General features: G+C 33.3%; 2 protein-coding genes across 7 annotated transcripts in view; one reads left to right on the forward strand and one right to left on the reverse strand.

Moving 5' to 3' along the window:
- Positions 1-13,428, reverse strand: part of LOC139484770 (glutarate-semialdehyde dehydrogenase-like) — a 70,492-nt gene that overhangs the window by 5,547 nt on the left and 51,517 nt on the right. Inside the window, exons 1-6 of one of the 5 annotated variants that reach the window (XM_071268698.1) lie at positions 12,261-12,423; positions 3,916-4,131; positions 2,645-2,766; positions 1,639-1,722; positions 997-1,167; positions 260-376 (exon numbers count right to left, since the gene is read on the reverse strand). In XM_071268698.1, the coding sequence (XP_071124799.1) occupies positions 260-376; positions 997-1,167; positions 1,639-1,722; positions 2,645-2,766; positions 3,916-4,102 (681 nt within the window). In that variant the 5' untranslated portion in view covers positions 4,103-4,131; positions 12,261-12,423. Of the gene's footprint in view, positions 1-259; positions 377-996; positions 1,168-1,638; positions 1,723-2,644; positions 2,767-3,915; positions 4,132-6,130; positions 6,228-9,733; positions 9,798-12,237; positions 12,424-13,428 lie in introns of those variants that run through there. The other 4 variants (XM_071268697.1, XM_071268700.1, XM_071268701.1 and 1 more) reach the window with 4 other exon arrangements.
- The window catches only part of LOC139484769 (chloride anion exchanger-like), a 74,759-nt gene continuing 73,843 nt past the window's right edge, over positions 12,513-13,428 (forward strand). For both annotated transcript variants that reach the window (XM_071268694.1, XM_071268695.1), the window contains exon 1: positions 12,513-12,804. In XM_071268694.1, coding sequence (XP_071124795.1) covers positions 12,513-12,804 — 292 coding nt within the window. The remainder of the gene's footprint in view (positions 12,805-13,428) is intronic.

The raw sequence follows: 13,428 nt of genomic DNA on the forward strand, positions 1-13,428 counted from the left end.
AATGACGAAGATTTGTGGGCAACCATAAAAGATAGTAATAATGAAATACCACTATATAAACACAAGCAGTCTGACCACGGATGATGGATTGGCTGCTTGATACGATAAGCTAATAATTTCAATTATTGTTGAAGTTTGATTTGGTCTTTTGTGGAAGATACAAGTGTAAATGGTTTGTCTTTTTTAAAGGTGTTAGACAAGTTGTTACATGTCTAGTGTAGGTTCTTATTTTTCAACTCTTGTAACATTATGATATTACCTCACATAGAGCTAATGCAGAGTATGGTGTATCTTCAGCCGGCTTCAATACTACAGTACAACCTGCAGCAATGGCAGGTCCTGCCTTTCTTGTTATCATGGCATGAGGAAAGTTCCACTTTTAAGATAGGAAGATAATCAATGTTAAACAACAATATCAACACATAATTTTTAAAGCTTAGTTTAATTGAATAGTTAATTCCAGAAAGAAGACTATCTACACTGCTTCACTAGATAACTTACCAATAGCGTTACAACATGACGCATCATTAAAAAGACGTCTTGATTGAATCATGAATGCTCACAGTTAAGTGTCCGCATTTAACAAAATATCAGATGGAGATTATTTGGTTTGTTCTAAAAGTGTATGTTATAACAATGAAATGCTCGGATCATGACGTGTACATATATTCAATAGCATTGTTATTGTCCTTTTCCTTTGTTGTTATACTATAATGCATATAAACTATAAAGTATCCAGGTTCTGAACTTCTATAGATATATTTTTTAAAACACAAACTGTTTATTATCAAACAATCAAAAAAGCATCAAAAGCTTATACTCCTTCTTAAAATATAATTTCGGCCGATCAACTACTTGCTCATCAAATCATCAAATAATAAAATTTTAGTTGCCAATTTCAACTGTTAAATCTAACTACAACTACGCTGATTTCCGTATTTGAAATATCACTTATGTGCATGAATTCGTTTCAAAATCCAAAAGATATTTACTAACCGGTGTTATCATACCAGTTACCCCTATCGGCTGTTTCAGTACCAACATTTTCTTTGATTTGGCGGGAGATGGTATGATGTCGCCATAAACACGTCTGGCTTCTTCAGAAAACCATTCCAAGAATCCTATTCCATAGTTAAGTTCTCCGATAGATTCCTGGAGTGGTTTGCCCTTATGAATAACAAATAGTTATTTCAAAATGTTTAGGAGAATGGTGAGACTTGTGAAATAAAACAAATTCTATTACTAAAAATAAATCCAAAGATGCAATAAAAAGTATAATTACTTTGACCTGTAAAATCAGCTTGATGAATTATCAGGCGTGTATATCATGCAAGATAACGTTATATTCTTGCTTCAAAAGAACAAACCAATCATTACAAACTGCAAATGACCAGTTTAAAGAAGCCATCATAATGAACATATTTATTTTATAATATAAACGTTAAACGACCAAACAAGGTCTAAATTAAGCGGTAAAAGCGTAAACACAACATCCTAAGTTATCAGCAGATTTCATGAAACAATGACAAAATTCGTATAAGCTATACAATTATAACAGGTACAATTTTAACAAGAGTGTTAACAAAGCAATGAACACATCAAAATGTAGGATAGCGCTTTAAACATAAGAAAACTAACCATTTCTAATGTTAAAATCTTGGCTAGATCTTCTTTGTTTTCATTACACAGGTCAACCCATCGTCTCAAGATATTACTTCTTTCCTGTAATCAATAAATCATAATAATACTAGAGTGTTAACTTTGAATATATAAAGAAAAAAACCGAGATACATAAACAATCGGAGCAAAAGAAATATCGAAGGACAGACAAGATCATATTGACATTGTCTAGAAAAAAGTAAAATCACAAAAATACTGAACTCAGAGGAAAATCAATTTGAAAAGTCCATAATCACATGGCAAAATCAAAAAACAAAACGCATCAAAAACGAATGGACAAGAACTGTCATATTCCTGACTTGGTACAGGCATTTTCAAATGTAGAAAATGGTGGATTAAACCTGGTTCTATAGCGCTAACCCTCTCACTTTAATAACAGTCTCATCAAATTCCGCTACATTTACATGATGCGTTAAATAAACAGTCACAATTAATAAAATAGTCAAAATATGGGTACATCAGTCATCATCGTATAACAACTTAACAGGACACAAAATCATCTAGAAGCTCCAAAAAGCTTAATCGACAAATCGGCTTATCGCTCATAATGCTATTTTGGTATTATTCTCATCTTTTAGCGATTAATGGAAACTGTGTATATGTCAAAAGGAAACAACCCGGCCATCGAACAGTAAAAAAATAAGCCCTTTTCCAATCTGACGTTGATGCGTATGTATACACCCCACTCCCACATAGTCAAACAGATTTCCTTCTGTAGCACGTTTTTACTGTCGGATTGGAGAACTCAGAAGTCCTCATGATCCTTTTTCTTAATGCCAGTCAATCCTCGTAGTGAGATGGCTCTTGTTATTTCATGTAAAGTAGTAGTCATTATGTATGAAATTAGTGCATTTATTTGTCTTATTCATGTGCAAAAACATTGCCTTCATTGCGGCTACTAAATAACAGAATAATGATTAAAACTAAAACTCAATGTTTTATTAGCCCTTCAAATATATACTACCTTAGCAGTTGTTTCCTTCCAGACCTCCAATGTTTCAGCAGCACATTGTATGGCCCTTTCGGTATCCCCTGCATTCATGTCTGGGACACATCCTATCTTTTCTTGTGTAGACGGATTGAAGACTGTATCATGAAAAAGGGTGCATAATTAGAATTCACAATATCAGTATGGGTTTCAGAACACCTGACATGTATATATTGTGTGGTCAGAAGTTCAATTTTAAGAATTTTGACAGACCCATTAAGCGGAAGTACTGAACATGTTTACTATATTACATATGAAGCCTATTTTGTTAAAAATGAAATTCGTCTTTTGAAAAAGAAACTGATTTATATTAATTTTATTTAGACCATTACACATTTATTGAAAAAATAAATTATGTAGGGTGCAGATATTTACAGAAAACAGACACACCAGTGTCACTCTGTAGCGATTTAGCATGATCAAACATATTCCTATAGAATTTTTTTTTTGATGACTTCATTTACTTCGTTACTTTTGTTGATTGGTATACATGTAACGAGCACCTGAGATCATCCCCAGTTTTTGGTGGGATTCGTGTTGTTTTAGTCTTTAATTTCTATGTTGTGTATTGTGTAACTATTGTTTGTCTGTTTATCTTTTTCTGTTTTTGGCCATATGACGTTGTCAGTTTATTTTTGATCTAGGAGTTTCAATGCCCCTCTGGTATCTTTTGTCCCTCTTTTTCAACAATCAAGACAACCCTTCGGATCAGTGTAAATTTTAAAGTTGGTCAAAGTAACTGTGGACTTTCATCAGCACGCTATACATGTTTGTGAATTCAGTTTGCTATTGTCACTATGAAAAAAAGTGATGACACAATGATGGTAAAGAAATAATCTAAGATACACGGTGCTATTGATATTCTAATATTCTGATGCGATTAGAGTCTCTACAGATACTAATTTTACTTTTAATTGTTTGGCTAACAAAATTCAATTCAGTCTTGGTATTTGGCACAACTTTTTGGAGGTTTTGGTACTCAATGCTCTTCAACTTTGTACTTGTTGGGATTTCTAACTATTTTGATCTGAGCGTCAATGATGAGTCTTAAGACGAAACGACCGCGTCTGGCGTTTCCAATTATAAGCTTTGTAACTGTGATATCTGTATGATAACAAGTAACCGTAACTTAACATGTCTAGTTCAAATAAGTATACATGTAGGTTATCTTCTATCAGAAACCGGGTATACAGACTGTCAGTTAATATTACATTGTAAACAACCGATATTTTGTTTGTTATAATTACCATCAAATGTCTTTCCACTGCTCGCCTCAACCCATTGTCCGTTCACATAAGCTTTTTCATATAACAGCCTGTGATATGATCGTAGTGTTTGGTCCAGTCTGGTTTTTGTAAATTTTGTACTGTAGAAGGGAACTATGCTTGTCTGATAAAGATTCAAACCTTTCCCAAGCAGTAATCTAATCCTCATTTATAACCTTGAAAATACAAATGTATCCACTACGAATTTTACAATCAGTTTTGCGGAAGTATTTTACGAGGTAAACAGTTACACTGATTAGAATGCTGTATCACGACTATGCAAAATTTTACATGCGTAAATGAAATCTATTTTATCTAACAATGAAAAACAATGCATATGTTATGTAACTTTTGTATCTAAGCATTATTGTAGTAAATAGAAAAATGTGGTTGTAACAACCTGGCACGACAGCAGCGTGCGAGTCAGTCTACTGACTTAATTCGCAAACGCCTGCAATATGAATGAAGGACCTAACCTAAGGCCACATGTTTCCCGTTAAAAGTTTACAAAAAAACACGTATCGGATTAAAAATTATCTGTCCCTTGGCACCATCGTATGGTGTTTATATATCTCAACTTGTCCGTTGCTCTCTTGTATTTAAAAACGTAGTTGATTTTAATGAAAGGATATATTGTATTACTGAAAAAAATACTACACCATGATTTTCGATATCACAAACTTGTCAAAACATTTACAAAATTGTATGCGGATGTTTTATCATCGGTACAAGGACATTATTTGTAAATATGAATCAACGAACAGACATCTGATACGTTCCAGTATTTCACATCCCAACTTTTATGGTAAAATTCCTTATAAAGCATAACAATTTCGTGATTCACCTCAAAAGCTAAACAAACAGACTAAGGACATGTTCATATGACGAAGACATCTGTAATCTTTCGGTCAGTTAAATTGAAATCGGGAGCTGGTGTGTTAGTAAGTGCTACTAGTCATAATGTTTTGTTTATTAATGTTGATCACTCATTTGTTATTTTGCTTAGTTTCTTTGTTTACCTATTCTAACATCAGACTCTGACATCTTTTAATTTGAATTTTGCTATAAATATGCGCATTGCAGCGTGTTTGTTTATTCCACTCTGGCTAGAGGTATTGATGGAATGTTGAGATCTTTCGAAACATGTTGAAACCCGACGCATGTTTACGCCGTGTTCCAAGTCAGGAACCTCTATCCTTTGTTAGTCTAGTTCGTTTTTTTTCCTTCTAATTTTGGTTCAGGAGTGTGACATCCCTTTGCTAAACGAGTATACATGCCAGCATCAGGGTTGTGGAAGTGTTCTCTGGGTTGACGAACCATGGCTGTTTCTGCTTTTTGGTCAGGTTGATGTCACTTTGTCACATGCCCGTTCCGTTCATTATTCTATTATGTCTTCTTTGATAATTTTATCATTTTCAATATTGACTTGCAAAATGTTTTTTTTTTATTCATAGGAATTGAGTATTTAGTTTCAATACCTCATACATACACTAGTATCGTCAATACCAAATATCAGATATCAAGACAAATCACAATCATTGAAATGAATTAGATATTAGGAATGCAGTGTAAATGATTTTTACATTAATTTTACACAACTTTCGCCATCCATTTTTCACAATTTAAGGACGACTCTTTATCCGTCACTGTGGTTCAAATGTTTCAAAATACATGCAAGACAGAACATTAAAAATGACTTCTTTAAATAATTCTTATTTACTCTTGTTGCAGTTTCTGTTTACGACCTATACATTCTGCTAACAGACATCAAAGTTATTTTAGTAAACTCTTCCTACGGATAATAAAAAGCGAGCTTTTTCTTAATCAAACTTCACAGTTAGTCTTTTCCATGACCAAATAAATATAAGAACACAGTTTTTTGTTTGGCTTCACTTCAATGCCAGACTCAGAATAAATAAAACATGTAGAATATGAAAACAAATGAGGCTAACTTTTTTTTTTATTTGATATTTTCGTGATGAATTTCGAAATATTATAGTAGACATTCACCGGAAGCGATTGTCGCTACACAACACAAAATTATATAATTGTAACAGATCGTTATTGTGTATCAATATGTAAAAATTTCTAGATATATTTTTTAAATTTTCAATGTACTATAGGTTGAATTTCTGCTTTAAAATCATAGACTCTGATAACGAGATGTGCCATTTAAGTAGGATACAAAACTGTATACCCATTTAGGGACCCTCCGAAATTACTTCCGACTGAAACACAGTAAAATGTCCTTTGATCACACAGCAACTCCAGTCTGTATATATATCTAAATAATTTCATAATTATATAATTTATGATAATGATATATACCAGTACATATGCCATTATGATGACTCTACATGTAACATATTGGATAGTCATGCATAAGCAGACATACGAGTTTCTATACCGACACGAGCAGATACGTTCATGCAATATATACATGTAAAACTATGGAATGGTATCAATAACTGGAATCATGAATTTTTTGCATTGTTTATTCCTGTCAATTCACTTATTGATCTATTCTGAATCATTGTTAATTTGTTTCTCACTTTTGTGCTGATTTGAAACACAAACATGTATGATTAGTGTATGGTAAGGACGGACAAATGTAAAACTTACCAGCTAGGCACAGGCATTTGTCTCAGAATTTTTTGTGTTATATTAAGGTATAAAGGAAAAAAATTTCTGATACAAGTGCCTGTGCAGCTATGGTAAGGGTTTACATCTTTATTTTACAATAAGTATCTACTAGGAGACAGCTACGGGTCTCCCTGCTTTTTAGTTTGTCGTCTGAAGATTTCGATGGAACGGTAGTGACAAAAATATTTGGTGTACAGAAAGAAAAATATATTGACTGATTGATTTATGATTGACTAACGCACAGTGACCAATGTTCCATGCATGTTCAGGACGATAACAAATTAAAAAAAAATGCAATAGGTACATGTAGGTCTTGTAAATATGGCCGCCAAGGATAAAAGTCGGGGAAAAGTGGACTGCCGTTGGAAAATTAGGGTATATTGGATAGGGATACTTTAACATCCCTCACAGACAAACGGACGCCAAACTTTGACAAGGGTAACGTTTTGCTGCCGGATTGAAGAAGAACAAGAGTGATCATATAGAATGAAATTCAAAACAGTGTATCTGTGGCCATTGATTGACACATTAAATTCATCCATTGACTGGGACAATTTACGTGAACGTTTGTCTGTAATGACCGTGTCACACTGTCCCGATTTTTACGCCGATGGCAACACGATTATGGAAATTTTCAAAATCGGGACTGATGGTATCCAGATCGGACTATTCGTAGTGCCATCTTTACCCATCGTAGAACCATCGGCCACTTTTTCTAGCCTTCGGGGACAACTTCGGGAAGGGTTCTAAATTTTTTAACATGTTAAAAAATCCCCGAAGATGCGTCCGATGTTGAGGGTTCGTATTGAGTTCGTATCACCATCCTCACCATCGTAATGTCACCGGGAATGCATCTTTGAACATCGTATTGCATTCGTGTTTCCATCGTTTCCATCGGGCAGTTTTGACATTACGATGTCTACACGAATGAATCACAAAGCTACCCGAAGGTCTTACGATGGCAACACGACTTCGTGAAGACCTCGTAATCCCGTCGTGATGCCATCGAATAACAAGGTGACAAGATGGAACTACGACGGCAATTAATCCAGCTAAATATAAGTTAATTTTCGCGCTTAAATACATTTAAAGTGCCATGCGCGATATGCACTGGTCAGTCTAATACGACAGTTAAGAAAGACGTTCACAAAACATGGAGCTCATATCATATGATTCTATGAGAACAAGAAAGGCGACAGCGTTGTTTCTATTAATTCAAATGGAACAAGAAGAGCAGGTATTACAGGCTCAGGATTTACTTTTACAAATAAAATATTATTTTTTGTCAATTTTTCATATCAAATAACATAATGAAAATCATAAACGCGCCTCGTATACCAACACTGCAGGTACACGAATATAGGGAAACCAACTTTTTCTTCATTATTCTGATTTTTTATGTATCGTCTGAGTTGTTTTCACACGAATGTTTACTCCATAAACATTTTGTTTTCTATATGTCATATTTTGCCGCATTTGTTGCTTTCCCCACATCCTTCTTTTAGTCTATATTATTATGATATTCTCCTGGAAAGAGCTCTTTTTGAATAAAAGGGATCAACGAACCCATTACCGTACCTTTAAGATAGATCAGTAAACATGGGCATAATTATGGGTGATTATTCAGACTAGTGCACACATTTTACAGTTTAAACAAGGCAATGCCGAGCGTGGCATCCCCTCGTATGTAACATATTGGGACAAATATGGACACTATATTTGTATATGACACATGCAGAAAATGGTGAATACGCATATTTGATACATAAACTATTTTTTTAGAAATCAACCAAATTAGTCAGTAACTGGAAATACCCACGGTCTTCCGTCTTATGATTAAACCAAAAATTAAATGCACAATATAATGTATATTCAATATTGATCAAACAATTTAAAACGCGTGATGCCTTCGGCATATAATTTAAATGCATCGTAAGCTGTACACGACGTCTTTTAGACATCGTATGGCCATCGCGCCATCATCGTAAACCATCGTGTAGCCTTCGTGATCCATCTTGTAGTCTTCGGCTGAGATACGAAGCTTAGATACCGTCTTCGGTTAACCTTCGTATGTCCATCTTTTGCTATCGTATATACTTTCGGCACCCTCGTATAGACTTCGTTATTCATCGTACTTGCTTCGGTCACTTTTGGGTATTTTAACGAGATCGGGATCAACTTCGTACGAACTTACAATTTTCGCATTCGGGTGTCCATCGTATATAAAAATCGGGACAGTGTGACGCGGGCATAACGACCACTGTTCACGACGTACCTACGATAGACATTTAAACTGTGGGGTTACCAAAGGTTTCTTAACGCCTTTAATTATAAAATAATTCGAAAAAATAATCAGGAATAACCTTTATGTTTTGATTTATATAATTGATATAATTCTAAACATCGTGTTATTTCTCATTAATTTTTCGAATTACTTTATTAAGGTGTTGAGAACCTTTGGTGACCCCATAGTTTAAGTGTCTTTAAAAAGTACATAGTGAGTAGTGGTCGTCACATACAAACGTTCACCTAAATTGTCCTAGTCAATGGATGAATTTAATGTGTCAATCAATGGACACAGCCACACTGTTTTGAATTTCATTCTATAGTTTACCCAGTCATCCTAGCTTAATTGAAAGGTAAGGGTAAAGACTATATTGAGTGCATCCTTTGCGATAAGAAATTGAATCATAATTATGCAGGAGTTTGTCTGCAAAATAAACTAACATTCTTTTTATATAGTTTAGACTGTTGGTTTTCCCGTTTGAATGGTTTTACACTAGTAATTTTTGGGGACCTTTACAGCTGGCTGTTCGGTGTGACTGGCTGTTCGGTGTAAGCCCAGGGTCATTGTTGAAGGCCATGATGTGACCTTTATTAATTAATGGTTTACTTTTATAAATTGTTACTTCGATGGAGAGTTGTCTCATTGGCACTCATACCACATCTTCCTATATCTATATTCATTAAACATATATTTCTGAAATTAAAAAAAAAAAAGGCTCTAAAAATTAGTACATGTATTATGGTCAGCTATTTGATAGACTGATGGTCTAGATGATGAAGACTGTAACATTTAAATCAACTTTTACAGTAATAAAATCTTATGTTCCTGCAGGTGTTGTGTTGTAAAGTATGCTAAAGTATAAATACTCACGTAGAAATTTGCACAAGCTAAAGTCATAAATGAGGACGTTTGCCTGTGACCTTTCTAAAACCTTGTATATAAATTTATCTATTGCGGGGTAGATAACATCTTGATCAATTTGATATATTAACTAAATGCGCGAAAATGTATCGGATTGCAAAATGTAGATAAGTACGTGTTTTTAGCATACTGACTTGTACATGTTATTTATATATAGTTTTTTTTTCCATCTTCTCTAGGTCACAGTAAATAGGCTATTTTGACTATTTATAGATACAAATAAAAATAAACATCGATAAAAATAATCTTTTTTTTATATATATATATGTCGTGTACAGTTGCGATTTTGTACAGGTTATAACATGTACAAAAATATTGTACATGTTATAACTTGTATAATGCAAAAATACAAGTTATAACATGTACAAAAGTACCCTATACATGTTATAACCTGTACAAAATATTGCTTAAAAATGGTTTTAACTTGTACAAAATCGAAAAATAAGGATATTTTTCTATTATCGCAACAGATGATATTGACCTCAATAACATTTTCATAACTTTTGTTTTATTCCTTCATGTTAGTGTGTTTTGTCCTTTTTTGATACAGTTAATTTCTAGGGGTATAACGAAGCATTCCTAAGACCTGTCATAAGATATATCTTAGGACATGTCTTATGATCCTCTTATGACTATCTATGGACATATCTTTATTTGATGAATTATAATTGTGAGTGTCCACTTTGAAGGCAACAGTAAAATATTTTCTTTCTAATTGACACTAAAATACATAAGAGGATAGCCAGGATAGATGTGTCTACAAATAACATTGGGAATTGAAATGGGGTATGTGTCTAAAAGACAACAACCCGCCCATGGAGCAGACAACATCCAAAGGCCACAAATACATGCTTTCAAAGTAGAGGATATATATTTAAAACATCAAAATGACATTCGCCTCATGCAATGATCTTATAGTTTATAAACAAAAATTTAGTTATAAATTTACATAAGTCATGCTGAAGGCCAAAAATGTTGAAGAGTAGATCCAAAGATATTGATAATGAAACGTGGTCCAATGAAAACTATTTCAGCTCTCTCTTGTTTTTACAGAGTAAGCATACAAGACATTGTTTTAGTCTTTGCATGCTATAAAAACGAGAGGGAGGAGTATTTCCCAAAATTATTAGGAATCGTTCTTAAATTTTTTGGAAGAATTTAGTTACTAGTATCTAATGTAATCGTCATTGAGGAATGCAAGCTTTTAGTAAATAGTTTCACACTTATTTAAGCCATGATGGACTGCATAAAACATACAATTACATGAAAACATATTTTGCCAACATAAGTCATGAAACATATATTTCTGAAACTTTGTGATCATTGTCCTCTACAGAAAAAGACACGTTCTGGCCTATTTATTGTTGTTCTTTATGCATTGGTGAATTTAAATGTATATTTTACTTCATTAAGATTTATTTTAAATTTTGTACAAGTTAAAACCATTTTTAAGCAATATTTTGTACAGGTTATAACATGTATGAGGTACTTTTGTACATGTTATAACTTGTATTTTTGCAATATACAAGTTATAACATGTACAATATTTTTGTACATGTTATAACCTGTACAAAATCGCAACTTGTACACGACATATACACACGAAGTAAGAAGAACTTTATCTAAAGAAATAAATAACATACAAAATGACTCCTGTCATCCGATAGAATAAGACCCCCCCCCCCCCTCATATAATAGAAAATGGGAAATTAACAAAAAAACAACTATTTTACATAACTTACGTATACACACCTCTGAATCTTGAGACTTGATTTAACCGTCATGTACTATGATAGTTAGCTTTAATTAATTTTCTTAGTTTAGCAAACAAATAACATTCCAGAAATTTTTATTTTGTTGAACTTGTTTTTCATGTTTTTCTTTTTTGCCTTTTGTTTATCTATTTTTTTGTGTATTTATTTCCTATTTGGAAACGAACAGCAATCTCGAGTTGATATAAATGTATACTGTCCTTTAATATAAAATCTACAAAAACTGAATAACTGATTTATAACATAAGCCTCGAGCAAGCACGCTACTCACGTTTATTTGTTGGAATCCAAAATAAAATTCAAACAAAACTAATAAGTGTTTCCTTTCTATGTATTTTTCTGTAAATAGCAATACATCACGTATAAAATATTAGTAGAACGTTGTAGTATAATGTCATTTTGTGATTTTTAGACACATCTCTAAATGGTTCTGTTACGTGTTTATCCTCATTGTCAACTTTAGTGGTCGATAGAATTGGTCGCTAGCTTGATTGGTCGCTAGAATTGGTCGCTAGCTTGAGTCTGGCGCAAAAAGAAAGATTAAAAGGATGATTAATTTATCTTCAGACTTTTTATATTTTTTATACTCGGTAATCAATTAATCAAAAACACAGACTTAGATAATCAAATAATCACTAAAAAAAGTTACCAAGTATCACAAACCCAACATTAGATGCTTACCTTGTAGACTTTCATGATTTTACACTAATGCGTGAAACAAAACATATATACGTTTGGTGCATGTGGATAATCAGACCAAATTATAATAAACAAAGTCAACATCTGCCATATATCTCCGACAACAAACAACACAGAACGAACGATGTTTTACAAGCGACATTTAAATTGTATTTTTAGCAGTGTATTGATCTAGAACCTGTGTGTGTTGATGTGTGTATGGATTATTGTGTATAAAACACGTGGAAATATTAAACAACATTCACACTGCCATTATCATGATTATGGCAGAGCCTGAAACAGACATCCAGGAATTAACGGCAAATGAAGACACCGGGTTACACAGAGTTGTTGATTTTAATGCAAAATATTATAAACAGAAAACAGATGAAAAGATTTGCGATAGAATTAAAAAACATGTCAAGAAATACTCATCATTGAATTACATGAAATCCTGTGTGTTTTCAAATGTGCCTATAATACAGAACCTAAGAAAATACAACTTACGGAAATACTTAGTGAGTGATATTCTCTCTGGAATTACAGTCGGTATCATGCAGATACCCCAAGGTATGTCATTTAACTACATTGCACAAATGTACTTATAAAGAGCAATCTAATTAATATACAGATCATGTTGGATAATTCTTCTAAAATTCTCATTTGTCGTATAATTTGCTTGTTCAGCGAAATTTGACAATTTGTAGTTGCATCTTTAATTACATGTAGACTAATAATGCAATGTATATGATTTATAATGTACTAGTACTTGCTCGATAGTACAGTCAGTTAAATTGGGATCGGGAGCTGCCGTGTCAGTAATTGCTAGATGTCACAGTTTTTTGTTTATTTATTGCTGCGTGTTTGTTTATTCCACTCTGCCTAGAGCATGAAGAGGTAAAGCGGGCAGGTTGAGATTTTTGAAATTAATTTATTATGTTTAATCCCGACGCATGTTTACGGCGTGTTCCAAGTCAGGAACATCTAGCCTTTGTTAGTTTTTTTTTTTTTTTCTCTTCTAATTTTTGTTCTGGAGATAACCGTGGCGTCCATTTTGCTAAATAAGTATCCAAGGTGCGGGAATGTCTTGCTTCGTTGAAGACCTATTGCTGACATTGGGCTTTTTCTGCTTTTTGGTCCGTTTGTTTTCTCTTTGTCACATTTCCCGTTCCATTCTCAATTCTATTGTCTCTC

This window comes from Mytilus edulis, chromosome 8, assembly GCF_963676685.1.
Source record: "Mytilus edulis chromosome 8, xbMytEdul2.2, whole genome shotgun sequence".
Taxonomy (NCBI): domain Eukaryota; kingdom Metazoa; phylum Mollusca; class Bivalvia; order Mytilida; family Mytilidae; genus Mytilus; species Mytilus edulis.